This window comes from Schistocerca americana, chromosome X (genome assembly GCF_021461395.2).
Source record: "Schistocerca americana isolate TAMUIC-IGC-003095 chromosome X, iqSchAmer2.1, whole genome shotgun sequence".
In the NCBI taxonomy this organism is placed as follows: Eukaryota; Metazoa; Arthropoda; class Insecta; order Orthoptera; family Acrididae; genus Schistocerca; species Schistocerca americana.
In genome coordinates, this window is record NC_060130.1 from 228818985 (window position 1) to 228837878 (window position 18894).

General features: G+C 42.8%; 1 protein-coding gene across 1 annotated transcript in view; it reads right to left on the bottom strand.

Annotated features, from left to right (window-relative positions):
* The window catches only part of LOC124555305 (ATP-binding cassette sub-family G member 5), a 136940-nt gene that overhangs the window by 77446 nt on the left and 40600 nt on the right, over positions 1 to 18894 (bottom strand). The window contains exons 5-6 of the mRNA XM_047129180.1: positions 17040 to 17312; positions 15535 to 15784 (exon numbers count right to left, since the gene is read on the bottom strand). Of these exons, the coding sequence (XP_046985136.1) occupies positions 15535 to 15784; positions 17040 to 17312 (523 nt within the window). The remainder of the gene's footprint in view (positions 1 to 15534; positions 15785 to 17039; positions 17313 to 18894) is intronic.

Below are 18894 nucleotides of genomic sequence, written 5' to 3' on the forward strand. Positions count from 1 at the left end.
GGTCAATGACTGACTGAATGGAAGCCTCAGACCTGCTTAGCGATTTTACATAGGACTGGAATTTTTTCAGGTTTTCCCCCAGATCTTTAGCCAAGGTATGACAGTGGTAGCTGTTGTATGCTTCGTGCATAGATATTTTCCCAGATGAACAAATCTCTACTAATCTTTGCCCATTGTTTACTATTAAAAACAGTCTTGATCACGATTTATTTATCAAGGTGACCAGTTTCGACCACTACTGTGGTCACCTTGATAAATAAATCGTGATCAAGTCTGTTTTTAATAGTAAATATATGTAACACATTGATCACTGCCACTCCCATAATGTATTCAAAAGCAATTTGCCCATTGTCACTTGTGCATTGTCTTTTGAACTGAGAGTACGACAGCCTTTGCCTCCTCGGCAATTTCCAAATTTCATTATTAAACCAGGATGTGTCTCTTCCATCCTTAATCCACTTACTATGCACATAATTGTTCGAAGCACAATTTACAATCTGTTTGAACTTTGCTCATAGTTCCTCTATGGCCACAATCCTGGAACTAGGTGACTGCAGTTCACTATGTTTGTGAGATGCTAACAATTGGTTATCTGCTCTTCTAGCAGAAACACTCTCCTAGTCCTCTTGACTGATTTATTGACTTTCATAACCATAGTTATTATGATATCCTGATCACTAATCCCTGTCTCTAAACTGATGCCATCAATAAGGTCCAGCCTGTTTGTAGCTACAAGGTCCAAGATACTTCCATTGTATCTTGGCTGCTCAAGACAGTTTTCGGAAAACTGTGTTCAAAAGTACTTCACAAAACTATCCGCCTGTACCCCCTGCAATGAATCCATACACATCCCAGTCTATAATCGGTAGGTTAAAGTCCCCACCAACTAGTATTGCAGGATCTGGGTATTTATGCACAGCTGACCGCAGACTTTCTTTGACTGACTCTAGAACAGTCACAGCAGATTCAGGTGGTCAGTAAAAACCTCCAACAATTAACTTGGTTTCATCTAGACCTGTTATGTGTGACCAGATAACTTCACTATCACACTCAATTTCAACCTCAGTAGAGGCAGTATTATTGTTAACTGCAATGAACACTCCCTCTCCTACAGCATCTAATCTGTCTTTCCAATCACATTCCAAGACTTGCTGAATATCTCAGAAATTTTCACTCCATGTTTCAGCCAACCCTCTGTCCCAAGAATAATTTTAGGTTGAGAACTTTCCTGGAGGGCACTAAATTTGGGAACTTTGTTTCAAACACTTAGACATTATACATACAAAATTTTTACTCCAACTGTCTTTACTCTGAACGCTGTCGGATTTCCCTATATGCATATCAACTGGCAAGTGTTCATGAGAGTACCTCAAACAACTGCCTAGCCTAAAAAAATCCCTATGTACACTCAATGCGTACTTTGCTATCTGAGCAGCTGCTTCCTTTGTGTATTGCACCCCTTACCTATCAAGGGGAGTCCTACAAATCCCCATCTGATAACACATGTCCAGAAATCCGCAGCCAAAAGCGTCACAGATACGACGACGCCTTTGGTTGAGACCCTCCACTCAGCTCCATACCAAAGGAACCCAATCAACTCTGGGTAAGATGCTGCAAATTGCAAACTCTGTTGCACCCTGCGTGCAGGGCCAGCAGTCTTCACAATCTCTGCCAAGCATCTGTAAGAACTGACAATGGCCTCGGAACCCATGTGACAGGTGTCATCGGTGTCGACACGAGTCACAACCTGCAGATGAGTGCACCCTGTACACTCGATAGCTGAAGGCAAGGCCACCTCCACATCTCAAATGAAGACCCCCATGACAGATATGCCAAGTGCTTTCTTTCTAGCCCTGAACGCTATCTTCCTGAGGGGATCCATAATGCACCTAACATTGGAGCTCCCAATAACTAGCAATCCCCTACCGACATGTTCCTGCTCAGACCCTGCCAAAGGAACAGCCACCTGTTTACTTTCAGGGCACATAGACGAGGCCATACGGCCAGCTTCCACATTCGCCCCCCATCTCGAGTGACGCAAATGCATTACAAGCCGCCACTTATGCTGCAGGTTCACTGCATCAGGTACACTAGAAGGTGCGTTGGCAGTAGAGCCCTTGGGTGAAACTAGTGACACCCGAGGTGTCGATGGGGTGCTCCAGAATCTCTGCCACTGCTACACCGTGCACTGTTTAGCATAGAGTCACAGCCAAAACCACATTCAACTGATCGTGGAAACAACCTCATGAATCCACAGACCCTGCATGTCAGCAGGTGAAAGCCCTGTAATGGTGTGGGGTGTGTCCAGATGGAGTGATATGGGACCCCTGATACGCCTCGATACGACTGTGACAGATGACATGTATGTAAGTATCTGTCTGATCACCTACATCCATTCATATCCATTGTGCATTCAACAGACTTGGGTGATTCCAGCAGGACAATGTGACACCCCACATGCCCAGAATTGCTACAGGGTGACTTCAGGAACACTCTTCCGAGTTTAAACACTTCTGCTGGCCACCAAACTCTCCAGACATGAACATTATTGAGCATAGGTGGAATGCCTTGCAACGTGCTGTTCAGAAGAGGTCTCCACCCCCCGTACTATTACGATTTATGGACAGCCCTGCAGGATTCATGGTTTCAGTTCCCTCCAGCACTACTTTAGACATTAGTTTAGTCCATGCCACATCTTGTTGCGGCACTTCTGCATGTTGACAGGGACCCTACACAATATTAGGCACGTGTACCAGTTTCTTTGGCTCTTCAGTGTATGTAAAGTGTTTGTCCTTTTCGATATGTCCAGCAGATACCACACATACAATAATATACATGCACCTGAAGGTGAATAATGATACCTTCCATGTGGATGCACACTAAATCTGAGCTATTGCTGGAATAAGGGGGAGCTGCAAGCAAGGAGGATAATGGACAGTGGACATTACAAGCATAGTGTACAGAAAGTTGAGAATCTGAGTTGGACGAATAGCATGATCGGATAGCTAAAGCAGTTAAGGCAAACCCTCACATGAAGTTGGAAATCCAGGTGCAAGTCCCTGTCCAGCACAAACTTTCACTTGCCACTACTGGGGTTTTGCTTCAATGTCTGACTGCAGATGAAGTCTGTATTTTTCTTAAATCATCTTTATTAACACACAAATACAACATGTTATGCATAATAATCATGATGTACTGATATCCAGCATGTATGAACCACTGGTCTAGATCAGGCTCACTCAAACTGTGCCCTTGGGGCTCTAGCACCCAGGGCAAATTCTTATGTTGTTGCAGTGGCTGAGCCGTGTCACTTAGCTGACCATGCGGTCCACCTGCTGTGCCTTGCCATGCCGCTGTACATGCACTTCATACGGAAGACAGACCGCTGTGCCAGCAGCAGTTAAAAGCATTGATATGACACAAAGCCGTTAGTCAACAGATGTAAGGCTACTGTGGATTGAGATAGATGGTCAACGGCAGCAGAAAAAAAGAAAGGAGGAGCGGTGCGTCCGCACTTTTTAAACCTGAGTGGGAAGTTAATTTCTTTCGTGCTACTGCCAAAAATCATGCCAAATGTTTAGTATGTCATCAGAACCTCATGTATTTAAAAAAAGTACTCGACTGAATGGCACTTTAATACCTGTCACAAAGATCAGTTCGAAAATTTGTGGCAAAAGGAACATCAGTCAAACCTTGAAGAACTGACAGAAAATTTCAAGCAGCATTACAGTGAAGTATGTGTTTCCTGTTGTATGACTCTCTATTACTTATAAAGATGATAAATAAAACTATATTTTGTAATCTGATACGTCACTTAGCAATGTGCCAGTTATCGAATATCAGATTGTCAGCAACAAGGAACATTTCTTTTTGGTTAATTTTTGTATTTGCATTAAATTGCATCGCACAGGCATAAGAAAAAGTTTCAGGTGCTTTATTTTTTGGCACTTTCTGAAAAGCCGTCACAAACGCTCTCTTTGACAGCAAAGTGCCACTAAAAGTCATTCTTTGTTTTTGGGTATTTGTATTTTGATGAATGGGAAAACATATCTTGTAGTTTGATCTTTGTTTTCAATTAATTAAAATGCAAATATTAAAATCAATAAAAGTTTATTTTCCGACCACATTTCACTGTCATTGCTAGCATCTATGACTGCTTTTCAGAGGAACTGGGGGAAAATGCACCTAAAATCAATCTTTTCTTGTTAGTTTTTTATTCGGGTTTCAATGAATGAAACAATTAATTCTTCCAGCCCATATGTGGCATAACAGCAAACCAGTGCTTAACAGTATTGGTTAAAAACAGTCTTGGTTGCAGTTTTAGTATTTTATTTTTCAACAAGGCGTTTCACCTTATTTAGTCATCTTCAGGTTATCTTTTCTAGATGGACGTGAGAGGCACCGAGATCTGCATAATGCGTTCCCGTTCACAGGAGCTCCTGTGAACGGGAACGCGTTCTGCAGATCTTGGTGCCTCTCTAGAAAAGATAACCTGAAGATGACTAAATAAGGTGAAACGCCTTGTTGAAAAATAAAATACTAAAACTGCAACCAAGACTGTTTTTAACCAATACCAAACAATTAATTGTTAATATGATAAAAGTGTTTTAAAAACACAACTGTACAAGATTAATTATACAGGTTTTTTCTGTGGTAGGAGCACGAAACAGGTGGGCAAGTTTGTGTGCAAGTTACAAATGCTCACTGAGAATTGCGGAAGCAGGGAAACCCTTTGCAGCTGGGAATCTCATGAAGGATTGGCTGGTCGACTCAACGGCTTGCATTTGTCCAGCAGACCTCCCGGAAAAATTTAAGAAAATAGCTCTTTCGTCTCAAACTGTTGCTCACCAACAGCAATTAATGGAGAGAGTGGCAAACTTACTTCATTCCTTCCCCCCCCCCCCCCCCCCCTCCCCCCAACCTCACCCAATCACTCTTGACGAGTCCACGGATGTTGTGCACATTTTTCAGCTCATCATATTCATTCGGGGTGTCGCTGACAATCTGCGAAGAACTTCTCGACCTTATACCATTAAAAGACACAACCACAGGTTTGGATATTTTCTAGCCATGGAAATAGTGTTTGAGTCAATGGGTTTAAAATGGGAACGCCTGACCAGTGTGGAGCCCCTGCGCTATGAAGGATATGCACTGGATTCCTGGTTACATCAGGTCAAAAATGACTGAAGAAGGCTATTACTTGTTCGTGGCAGTCTATTGTCTGATACATCAGGAGGCACTTGGCGGGAAGACACAGTTGTTCGAATAGTTAATTATCTTCACTCACATGGACTCACACATCACCAACTGAAAGAATTTCTGCCTGATATTGAAGCAGGATACCCAGATATCCCCTACCATGCTGAAGTAAGATGGCTGAACAGAGGGAAAACGCTTCATCAGTTTGCCTTCTTAAGGGATGAAATCAATACCTTTTTGGAAATGAAAGGATGCCCAGAAGAATTACTTTGAGATCCTAAATGGGTGGCGAATTTGGCTTTTTTGAGTGACCTAACTGGTCATTTAAATACTTTGAACATTTCACTCTGAGGCAAAAATCTCTATGTTGTTGATTCAGTGCAGATGATTGAAGCATTTAAAAAAATATATATATTTTGTGGGAAAGACCGTTGTGTGACGAGGGTTGTGGACACTTCCCTGCATTAATCAGCATTAAAGAAGATTTAGATTTTTCAGATTATGTTCAAATCATTTGCGAATAACAGAATGACACTGATCATTATTTAATCTGCAGTGAAATTGGGATCGTGAGGCCGAAAGTGCAGGAGGTCAGGTCCATATGTGGGAGGATAAGAGTGGAGAAACTTCAGGATAAGGAAATCAGGCACAAGTACATAGCAGCGATCTCAGAAAGGTACCAGTTAGTTGAATGTAGTCAATTACAGTCATTGGAAAAGGAATGGACAAGGTACAGGGACACAGTACCAGAAGTGGCTAAAGACTGTCTTGGAACAGTAGTGTGTAAAAGTAGGATGAAGCAAACAGCTTGGTGGAATGATACAGTCAAGGCAGCCTGTAAAAGGAAGAAGAAGGCGTATCAAAAATGGCTACATACCAGAACCCAGGTAGACAGAGAAAGTTATGTTGAAGAAAGAAACAAAGCCAAACAGATAATTGCAGCATCCAAGAAGAAATTGTGGGAAGACTTTGGAAACAGGTTGGAGACTATGGGTCAAGCTGCTGGAAAACCATTCTGGAGTGTAATTAGCAGTCTTCGAAAGGGAGGTAAGAAGGAAATGACAAGTATTTTGGACAGGTCAGGAAAACTGCTGGTGAATCCTGTGGATGCCTTGGGCAGATGGAGGGAATATTTTGAAGAGTTGCTCAATGTAGATGAAAATGCGATCAGTAATGTTTCAGATTTCGAGGTAGAATGGGATAGGAATGATGATGGAAATAGGATCACATTTGAGGAAGTGGAAAAAATGGTCAATAGATTGCAGTGCAATAAAGCGGCTAGGGTGGATGAAATTAAGTCTGAACTCATCAAATACAGTGGAATGTCAGGTCTTAAATGGCTACACAGGATAATTGAAATTGCCTGGGAGTCGGGACAGGTTCCATCAGACTGGACAAAAGCAGTAATCACACCAATCTTTAAACATGGAAACAGAAAAGATTGTAACAACTACAGAGGTATCTCTTTAATCAGCGTTGTGGGTAAAATCTTCTCAGGTATTGTTGAAAGGGAAGTGCGAGTATTAGTTGAGGACCAATTGGATGAAAATCAGTGTGGGTTTAGGCCTCTTAGAGGTTGTCAGGACCAGATCTTTAGCTTACGGCAAATAATGGAGAAGTGTTATGAGTGTAACAGGGAATTGTATCTATGCTTTATAGATCTAGAAAAGGCATACGACCGGGGTCCTAGGAGGAAGTTATTGTCTGTTCTACAAGATTATGGAATAGGAGGCAAACTTTTGCAAGCAATTAAAGGTCTTTACATGGGTAGTCAGGCAGCAGTTAGAATTGACAGTAAATTGAGTTCATGGTTCAGAGTAGTTTCAGGGGTAAGACAAGGCTGCAACCTGTCTCCACTGTTGTTCATATTATTTATGGATCATATGTTGAAAACAATAGACTGGCTGGGTGAGATTAAGATGGGTGAACACAAAATAAGCAGTCTTGCATATGCGGATGACTTAGTTGTGATGGCAGATTCGATTGAAAGTTTGCAAAGTAATATTTCAGAGCTAGATCAGAAATGTAAGGACTATGGTATGAAGATTAGCATCTCCAAAACGAAAGTAATGTCAGTGGGAAAGAAATATAAACGGATTGAGTGCCAAATAGGAGGAACAAAGTTAGAACAGGTGGACAGTTTCAAGTACTTAGGATGCATATTCTCACAGGATGGCAACAGAGTGAAAGAACTGGAAGCGAGGTGTAGCAAAGCTAATGCAGTGAGCGCTCAGCTACGATCTACTCTCTTCTGCAAGAAGGAAGTCAGTACCAAGACTAAGTTATCTGTGCACCGTTCAATCTTTCGACCAACTTTGTTGTATGGGAGCGAAAGCTGGGTGGATTCAGGTTACCTTATCAACAAGGTTGAGGTTACGGATATGAAAGTAGCTAGGACGATTGCAGGTACTAGTAGATGGGAACAATGGCAGGAGGGTGTCCACAATGAGGAAATCAAAGAAAAACTGGGAATGAACTCTATAGATGCAGCAGTCAGGGCGAACAGGCTTAGATGGTGGGGTCATGTTACACGCATGGGAGAAGCAAGGTTACCCAAGAGACTCATGGACTCAGCAGTAGAGGGTAGGAGGAGTCGGGGCAGACCGAGGAGAAGATACCTGGATTCGGTTAAAAATGATTTTGAAGTAATAGGTTTAACATCAGAAGAGGCACCAATGTTAGCACTGAATAGGGGATCATGGAGGAACTGTATAAGGGAGGCTATGCTCCAGACTGAGCGCTGAAATGCATAGTCAGTCTTAAATGATGATGATGATGATGATGATGATGATGATGAGGATGATGATGAGAAAGAGTTTGAAAACAAATTTTTGGAGATAAGTGAACTTCAACCGGCCTTAGATATATTTGTTTGCTTGTTTTCCCTTTGGGCAGAGGATGTCTCACAAGTGTTTCAACTAGAGCTGATTGATCTGCAGTGTGATATCTGCCTGAAGGACTGCTTTCTTATGTGTAAAATTTTGGATGACTTTTACTGTTTTGTTTTCCATGAGAGAAGGCTTTTGCACAAGCACGCACCCAAAGTTCTCTCCATGTTTGATTCCACATATATTTGTGAGTGCTTTTTCTCCCTTTTAAAGCTTGCTAAAACTAAGACCCATTCACTACCTAGCGATAAAAATTTTACTAATTCTTGAGGTTATCAGTCTCCCGGAATATTGTACCAAACCTAGACAAAATCATTTCCTTGAGAAAGAAAAACATGTAAAACATTGTCTTCTTTAACAATGTTGACTGTAAGGATTAAAGATCTTTATAACCTTAATTCTGTTTTTTAATAAGTTTTCAAACTAGGTCAATTAAAATTATTGCATGTAAAACAGCAAACTAAGGATCCTATGTCTCAGCTCTGAAAAGGGATACAAAAAACTGTAGCACAAAGTACAACAAAAAATATTTACTTGTAACTACTAACATTAAGAATCAGACTATACCTGTTATGTAAAATTATTTCTAAAATAGAATATTTACGACACTACTCCATTTAAGGAATTGATATATCTTTCAGAAGATGCCTACTGTACATATGACGAGTGTGCATGTGCAATACTAATAGAATCAACCTGTGGGTCAGAAAACTACTAAGTTGTTTTTTGATCCTTGTTTAGGATATTGTTTTCGAAAACTTTGTGTAGTAATTCTGCCCCACGAACAGTGGTTGTTACCTAAACAGTAAACGGTTTGCTTGTTTTACTGCTCAGTGACCACTGTTACAGAGCTGTGCTTCCTCTTTTTTTTTATGTTGGCTCTGACTGTGGAACAGTCCAATGGAGAGCAGTGCTGTGTGGTCTCACTTGCTTCGCAGGTATCTCTTTTGCTCCTATGCTGGCACTAGCGACACACGGTTGCATACAAGGCACTAAACTACACTGCCTTGTGCCCACGGAGTGCGGCTGTGCCTGCCGGGCACAATTCTTGGATGAGTCTGGTCTAGATATTACCTTTAAGTCCAATGGAAGAAATATACAGGCCTCAAACTGGGTGAAAAATGCTGCTACAATCTTTTTAACATTGTTTGCTTGCTAGAAATATATCACAATAATTTTGGTGGCTCTGTGACAATTAGTGGTATCTTCCCTGCAATCAATCACACCACACCACACCACACCAAACTTATCTGACAGAGTACATGTTAAACATGATTTTTACAATAAACACTTCCTACAGGTTTTACTATTTCAACAGCTATTAAGATCAAAACATGATTCTGCGTTGAAGAAAATCTGATTCACCTATGAACACTCATAAATGTCAAGAAACAAATGGGATCATCCTCCGAATGCACTTCTCTTTACCTAGTGCATTCAGTTCCTGCACGCAGTGAACATGATATGCTTAAAATATTGATACTTTCTGATCACGTATGTGGAAAATCCGATTTTGCAGATACACTCTCCTAGCTCTTTAAAGCTGGCTTCTGTATCATAGTCTTCATTGCAATGACTTCACATTCAGTAAAATGCTTGGCTTCTCAATCATCCTGACACCACTGCATCCAGATATAAACATGACACCAATAGTCTACAAGAGATGCCTATGCATGGCTGGCAAAATATTTTTCAAGAATTGAAACTCTCTGCTCTTTAACAAAAAACATACTCTCTCTACTTAGAAGCACAATCACACTTCTAATGGAGCTCATATGACTGCTACATAGCAGTGAGTGAGTATTCTCTATGTTTGCATACTTACAGTGCTATCAAGTAATAATTCAGTTTAAGATAACTACTAACTTTACGAGTGCACCTCTGATTACCTTGTAACTTCTCCTCATCCACATGCTACATTGTTTGTGACTAACATTTTGATATCTACTGTTCCATAGTTTGTTGTTCTGACTGTTCATGCAGTTATCTGCATGAAGCTAAGTCGTGTAAGTATGTTAAAAGTGATCATCAGGTTTCATTTTAATTAAAAAGAAAGTCGTGTTCATGATACAATATTCTCAGTCTCTGAATAATACAGTGTTGTGACAGTGCCATGACATTTAACAGTGCCGCCACGACAGTACGCGCAAACGGCGATAGAGGCGCTCCGCAACTCGGCTGAGTGCGGGAGCGCCACCTAGCTACGAATGGCGCCGGCCGCATGTCACGGCACGGCAGTCGAATAAGAGATACCGAGTTGTTATCATGTAACGAGCTATTGTTTCTAAGTGAGTGTGTTTGAATATCCACGCAATTATTGGTGATTAGAGGTTATAACACTTTTTGGCGACGAGGTCGGATATTTTCACTGCATTGTGGATTTGTGTGTTCGTGACGGGGAAGACATGGAACAGCTAATGCAAGTGCTCATTGAACAACAAACACAGCTGACGGCTGCTATTCAGGCGTTGTTGACGTCGCTTACTCATCGTCTGTCTTCCTCTTCTCCGCCTGCATTCCCTCCCTACGACGAGGCCGCTGAAGATTGGGAGGGTTATGAGAAGTGTTTGCGGCAACACTTCTTGGCTTTCGGCATTGTCGACGCTCCTAAGTGTAAGTCGTTATTTCTATCTTGGATTTCCCCACGGATCTATCAGCTGCTATCTCAGTTAGCCCCTCTGCAGGAACCTGCCTCTCTGTCCTTCCAAGAAATGTGTGACTTATTGTCTAACTATTACTGAAAAAACACCCACGTCATTGCCGCCCGCATGGCGTTCTACCGGTGTCGTAAACAGCCCCATCAATCTTACTGGGCTTGGGCGGCGGAACTACACGGTCTGAGTAGGAAATGTCAGTTTGTCACGGACACTCATCACGAGTCTTATGCTGATTCAATGGTTAGGGATGCTATCCTACGGCTTGCTCCTGATAAAGAAGTTTGGCAACGTGCCCTACAACTGCCAAACCCGTCGTTGTCGGAAGCTCTAAGCATCGCTCAATCCTTTGAAGTGTCTCACGCTGCTGGCACGCAAATAGAAGCGTGGTGTGATGTAGGCACTGTACAGTCAACTTTCGACACGGACAATTTGCCTGTTTCACAGGAGAACGAAGATGTGGCGGTGGTTCACTCGCGTAAACAACGTCGTGTTGGGCCACAACGCTCGCAGCGAAAACAGCAACCACAGAAGCAGGTTCGTTCCGCACTTCCTTCTTGTCCACATTGTTTCGTACAGCATGACGGGGCCGCATGTCCAAAACGTTGGGCCACGTGTAATTCATGTAGGAAAAATGGCCACATTGCTTCTGTGTGTCAGTCCCCTAAAGTTCCTGTTGATGAGGACGAGGCATCGGACATGGATGTTAACTGTGTGCTTTCTCAAACAAATAAGTTGTTTGTTATTGTTCGTGTTCTGGATAAAGACATTCGCATGCAAGTGGACACTGGCTCTGCAGTAACTCTCATTAATTCTCGCACGTATTTGGAGTTGGGCTCCCCTCCCTTGTCTCCAGTTACGTGAAATCTGAGAACTTATAATAAACAGAAAGTTCCTATCATTGGCCAGTTTGATGCTTCCACTGCCTACAAGTCTGTTGTTAGGCCCCTCACGTTTTATGTGGTGGATCACGCGGGCACTGAAAACCTGTTCGGTTATGATGCTTTCCAGTTGTTCGGGTTCTCCATTGATGATGATGTGCACCTCATATCTGAGGATATTCCGTATCAACAGCTGGATGGATTGTGTTCTGAATTTTTGTCCGTGTTCTCTGTTGGTCTGGGCCGTGCCAAGGATTTTGAAGCCCACATTACTCTTAAACCTACAGCTCACCCTAAGTTTTTCCGGGCACGCCCTATTCCGGTGGCGTTGCGTACACATGTCAAGGCTGAGATAGACAGGTTAACAGCTTCAGGGATTCTCCTTCCTGTTACCTCCAACGAATGGGCATCGCCAATCGTGGTGGTTTCTAAACCAAACGGGAGTCCGCTATTGTGTGGTGATTTTAAAGCCACTGTCAACGCTCAGAACCTCATTGTCACTTATCCTCTTCCCCGTCCTGAGGAGTTATTTACCAAGCTCGCTGGGGGCCAGTTCTTTTCCAAACTTGACTTATCGGAGGCATACCATCAGTTGTCATTGGATGCTTCTTCCAAGGAATTTCTCGTCATCAACACTCCTTGTGAGTTGTATCAGTACCAGCGGTTACCATTTGGCGTCGCTAGCACGCCGGCCATTTTTCAGTGGTTTTTGGAACAGCTCACTGCTTGCGTTCCCGGCTGCATAAACTATCTGGATGACATTGTTGTCACGGGGGCCTCCACTGAGGAGCACCTTCGCAATTTGCGTTCACTGTTTCGGGTTTTGCATTTGGCTGGGTTGAGGTGCAATCTGGACAAGTCACAGTTCTTCCAACCCTCCATTGTGTATCTCGGTTTCCACTTGTCCCGTGAGGGTATACGTCCTCTACGTCAGCACGTTGCGGCCATTAACGCTCTACCCCGGCCGTCTATGGTCAAAGAACTTCAGGCATTTCTAGGCAAGATTGTTTATTATCACAAATTCATTCCATCCGCGGTGGCGGTAGCTCATCCCCTGCATCAGCTGTTATGCAAAAACGTCCCTTTCTGTTGGTCCAACGAGTGTGAGCAGGCTTTTGTCCACCTGAAGGCTCATTTGCAGTCAACACCTTGTCTTGCCACATTCCGTCCGGGTCAGCACTTGGTTCTGGCGACTGACGCGTCACAGTATGGCCTAGGGGCTGTTCTCGCCCATCGGTATGAGGATGGGTCGGAACGACCCATCGCCTATGCTTCCAAAACCCTCAACGATGCGCAACGGCATTACTCTCAAATCGAAAAGGAGGCACTCGCTATCATTTATGCTCTAAAAAAGTTCAGCGTTTTTTTTGTATGGTTCTAAGTTTCACCTCATCACCGACCACAAGCCGCTGGTCTCTCTGTTCACCCCATCGGCGTCGCTTCCGGATAAGGCAGCTCACCGCCTGGAACGTTGAGCCTTATACTTGTCTCGTTTTCACTATGAGATTCACTATCGCCCCACTGCCCAGCACGCCAACGCTGACGCATTGTCGCGATTGCCGATGGGCCCCAACCCGGTTTTCGATCGTGATGAACTACTCTGTTTCCACATTGATGAGGAAGAACGTCGTGCGGTCGAGGGTTTTCCACTTACAGGTTTGCAGGTCGCGTCGGCTACTGCGCAGGACCCGGTCCTGCGTCAGGTGATCGGTTTGGTTCAACGGGGTTGGCCGGACGGGACCAAGGGCCGGACATCGGATCCCCTTCGCAACTACCATTCCTTGCGCCTTCATCTGTCTGTTCGTGATGGTGTTGTTCTTCTGGCCACGGATGGCGCATCTCTACGGGTTGTGGTGCCAGCCTCTCTTCGCAAAGATGTTCTCAAACTGTTGCATGAAGGCCATTGGGGTATTTCTCGGACTAAGTCCCTGGCCCGCAGGCACGTTTATTGACCCAGTATTGATTCGGACATCGCCCACATGGTTGCTGCATGTGGTTAGAGTGCTCAACAACTGGCTGCACCTCGTACAATGCCCTCTCTGTGGCCTGATCCGGCGCAGCCATGGGAACGGGTGCACGCTGACATTGCCGGCCCCTTCCTCGGTACTTATTGGCTACTGTTGATTGGCGCCTTCTCGAAGTTTCCGTTTGATGTTCAATGTCCGTCGCCCACCACTGCAGCAACGACGCTGGCTTTGTCCAAAATCTTTGCGCTAGAAGGTCTTCCATCCACGATCGTCACGGACAATGGCCCTCAGTTCTCTTCGCAGGCCTTCCGTGATTTTTGTACTGGACAAGGGATTCATCATGTTACAGCACCGCCCTTCCATCCGCAATCGAATGGGGAGGTCGAGCGCCTTGTCCGCACTTTCAAAAGCCAGATGAAAAAATTCCTTAGTGATTTTTCCACAGATGACGCTCTGCTGCAATTTCTGAGTTCTTATCGCTTTACGCCTCTGGGTGATCGCAGCCCTGCTGAACTCTTGCATGGCCGCCAACCGCGCACTCTACTGCACCTGCTTCACCCTGTCAGGCCTTGTGCTGTGTCCCCTAGTGCGGGAAAATACTCGGTGGGCGCCGACGTGTGGGCACGAGGGTATGGATCTCGCCCTAAATTGATTCCAGGGGTGGTCAAGGCTCTTCGCGGCTGCCAGCTTTGTGAAATACGTACAGAAGACGGCATGGTTGTTCGCCATTGCGACCAGATGCGCCCACAAGTGGTGGCCACGCCGGTGCCACCGCCCCTTCCTTCGCCTCCGCCAGCCCGAGAAGCCAGTCCTGTCGCTGCTGCCGATCTACCATACGTGTTGATGCAGCTGACGTCGCTGCCGCTTCCGAGTACGCCGGAACCGGCCCCAGTCGCGACGCCGCCTTCTCCGGGATCCAACTCGCTGGAGCACACCCCCAGGTCCACGACACCTATGGATGCTGCTCCGGAGTTTTCACCCATCATCTCGTCCAGGAGGCACGTTCCACGCACGAGCTTCCGTCCTGGACATTTTCAACCATATTCTTGTGTCTCTCTGCGGGGTCTTCTCGGGGCCTCACAAGAGGCCATGGATGTCTCCGCACTGTCCATGTCTCCAAGGAAGTGAGTGTTTCCCCCCCCCCCCCCCCCCCCATGGGGGGAAAAGTGTTGTGACAGTGCCACGACATTTAACAGTGCCGCCATGACAGTACGCGCAAACGGCAATAGAGGCGCTCCACAACTTGGCTGAGCGCGGGAGCGCCACCTAGCTACGAAAGGCGCCGGCCGCATGTCACGGCACAGCAGTCGAATAAGAGATACTGAGTTTTTATCATGTAACGAGCTATTGTTTCTAAGTGAGTGTGTTTGAATATCCACGCAATTATTGGTGATTAAAGGTTATAACATACAGAATGCACAATTTTAATGTCTTTCGGACTGTAAAAACAAAAGCTGGTGACAAAACAGTTTGCAAGTGCACTTTACCCAGCACTGCCCTAGTGTGTAAATTAATATTTATTCACATAAACATTCAAAACAAGGAGGAGTTACTGTATGTGGTTTCTGTTCTCCACATACTTATTCTTATGAAAAATACTTAAAGCTCCTTACTTATTAGAGGCATTTCATTTGGTGAAATTTGATGTTAAACTATTAAGCATATGCAGAATATTTCTCCAAAAGTAAATCTGTTCAATAACTACATGTGAATTTCTTATATACATAATGCTCTAGTGACACCACATGACTGATTAAATAGCAAGTGAATATCTTTTAAGACTAATCACTGGCGTACTTTTCACCACAGGGACTACAGTGACTTTACTCAACAGTTGACAAAATATGCATTTTTAACAACACTGTTTCTTCCTGCATTTTATATTCTGTCATTTATGGTGCATATTGTATTACAAGTCTTTGAGGAAACTGAAAATAATACTCACATATACAGCATACACATAACACGTAAACACCCTGGTCTCCCAAATGCTGACAATGGGACTTTGTTTGAGTTTGCTGCCACACCTCCATGAACTAGGTCTGGACCATCAGGGACAACATTGCCAACAGTAGAACTAGAAGATTTCCGGAAAGGTCCACCTTCTATTTTAAACTTCTCCACGAGAGCAGCTATTTGGTGATTTGATTCAATAAAACGCTCACGAGATCGACGGTCCACAGTCGACAAGCACACTGGAATAAATTGGTAAAAGTGAACTATACTTTTTAAAATTAAAAAGTAAAGGTATATTATATTTTTCACATTTACTCCAACTGATAACAAAAAATAAATTACCAATAACTTTTCTTCCCATTAAAACAAGTACTACTCAGTAATTGGCACACTGAAAGAAACTCTATAAAACAAGAGTAGGCAACCAGTCGCCTATAGAGGACTGGTGTGCGGTGGACAGAAAAACATGATAGAAACCAGTTAAAACTATCTTTTGTGCTCTTACCCTTTTTCTAGTGAGAGTACACACATTCACACATACAAACATATAGATACCCAAATATACACACTGTGTTAGAAAAAGAGCAAGAGCTCGAAAAATAGTGCTCACGACTTTCTATTACACGTTTCTGTGTGCCCTGCATCAGTCCTCTATATGTAAGTGATTGCCTTTCCCTTGTTTTATGTATTTTTTCCATGCTGGCATTTCCATTATAGTTATATAATTACAAAATCTCAAATACTAAAAAATCTACAATTTAGAAAATGTTAAAAAATTTTACTTAAAATTTACAATTAAATGAATTTGGAGAAAAATACAGATACACAAATGTGAGTGAAAAATAACTCTATCCACAATAACTTGGAAACACTAAGCACTAAACAAATGAAATTTTGTAGGAAGAACCACAAGCTAACATGACTGTTTTTGCTTCCTGTTGTTTCAGGTATGCTACCAAAAATGAGCACCATGGCACCTTACTACACCAATGTACGGTAATAAAGTACCTCTGCAAATCAGAGGCTGACTCAGCAACCTTGATTCACAGTAAGCTGTTGTCAATCCATCCAACTAGTTAACGCTAAATAGATCTCTCTCTCTCTCTCTCTCTCTCTCTCTCTCTCTCTCTCTCTCTCTCTCTCTCTCTCTCTCCTCTGGGTTATGTTATTAATTTAATCCTCATTTAGAGACAGACAGAGGAAGAGAATCACCAATCAACTGCATGTGGGTAGTTGCCATTCCTCTCTTTTTAAACAGTACGTAGATCTAGCATACAAGACTACCTATTATGGTTAAAAAATAAAAATGTACATTAATCTTTAATAGAAACGTTTATAAGAATGCCTGAATGCTTATAAGAATGCTTGAATATTAGGAAATGAATGCACACTTTTAGACAATAAGAAACAAACATTTCTTGGAAAGAAAAACAAAAATTGTTTACAACAAAAAATTGAAGATCTGTTAACATAATATTTTTCAAAAGTACTTACAGTAATACATGAGAGGATTCTCAAGTTCAGGGCATGGAAATCCAATGCTTCGGAAGTAATCTAACATAAGTCGAGTGCCACCAGTATAAACTACATCTCCTAGGCATAGATACATTACACGATCCAAAAATGGAAAAACATCTGAACGAGGTTTCTCCATTGTAAGAACAACAATTCTTCCATATTTTCGTGCATGGTTTGAAAGAATGGATATTATAAGATAAGTGTTCAAAGGATCCAAGTCCCATGTCGGTTCATCTAGCAGCAGCAGAACTAAAACAGAAGCACACAAAAATGAGATTACAGTTTAGCACTGCATGAAGTTGACTTCTTGAACCCTTTCAAAATCTAGGTAGAATACAGCATGCAAAAGTGAAACCATTATAACCACATCTTAATAACAGAGTAATAATAAATCAATAGCTTCACAGTAATGTGTACCATGGATCAGTATTTTTTTTAAGAAACAAAAAGACAAAATTTTAATATAACAAGTCTCGCAATTTTACCAAGATCTAATGAATGACAACTCGCATATCATTTAAAGTTGTAAGGACATTTTGAAAATCTGTTAAAATTTTTACTCTCTTCTTCTTCCTTTTTAATAAATTTGTAACTGCTAGAAAAGAATTATTAACTTTTCAAATTATGGTCTTTTTCTTAGCAGTTGGCCTACGAGTTCATTTGGTGCTTCAGAAACTAGGATATCATCACTTAGCAACTAGTTCACCAGTGTCCTTCAGCAGGCAGTAGCAAATATCTGAAAAGCATAAAAATGTTTTTATGTGACCTAAGCAGAGTTTCATTCATTTCTAAGATTAGTGCTCCTTAAAAATGTTGTATTTTTGTATGAACAACTGAAAAAGCACAGCTGCTGGACTCTCATTCTGTAGTTGAACTTCTTAAACAGCACCATGTAGTGAAATTGGAGGTAGCACTATTTCACAAAGTATTATTCTCCCTTTTGACTGAATGTACACTGGTGGAAAGAATTTTACCAAACCATCTTGGTTTCTTCTGATGCCCTAAGGCCTGTGATTCTGGTAGTAGCCCTTCAAGCATCCAGCAGTAATTACTTACATCTTCACAGTTATATTATCTTATCTTTGGACAAGACACCCACCCACACACACACACACACACACACACACACACACACACACACACACAAAATGGGACTCTACTTCCAACCAACAGTCAATTCTTCATCGTCATATGAGGGTTATTCAGAAAGTAACGTCCAAATCACTGCAGCTAATCGACTGTTACAGGAAAATTGAAATGCCAATGCACACCGACTTCTGGCATGCCTTGCTTGTCAAATGATGCCATTTGCATTGGTATTTTCACAGCTTTTACAGTATCAATTCAAAATGTTGAAAACAACTGATCAGCCTGCTGACTGTGAAGTACGGTAAATGATTCAGATTTTTACAGCAAGGAACGCTGCAGCAACGGAAATTCATCGACAGATAAATGAGGTGCATGGCCCCAACGTGATGAGTGACAGAAGGGAAAATGCCCATGATGAATCGGAATTAGGCTGACCGTCAGTGATCACAGAAGATTTGGCCAGAGCCACGGACAAAAAGATTTCATAAAGACTGGCAATTCACAATTCTGGTACCTAATGGTGTTTCTCAGCGGCAAGTGCTTCACAAAGGATGACAAGATAAAAGAAGTAGTTAAAGACTAGTTATCCTAACAGCAGAGAGAGAGAGAGAGAGAGAGAGAGAGAGAGAGAGAGAGAGAGAGAGAGAGAGAGAGGGAGAGAGGGAGAGGGGGGGGGGGGGGGAGGAGACATGTAAGGGATTAGATAAAAAACAGTTTCTTGAAAAAATCTGTGATGGTTCAT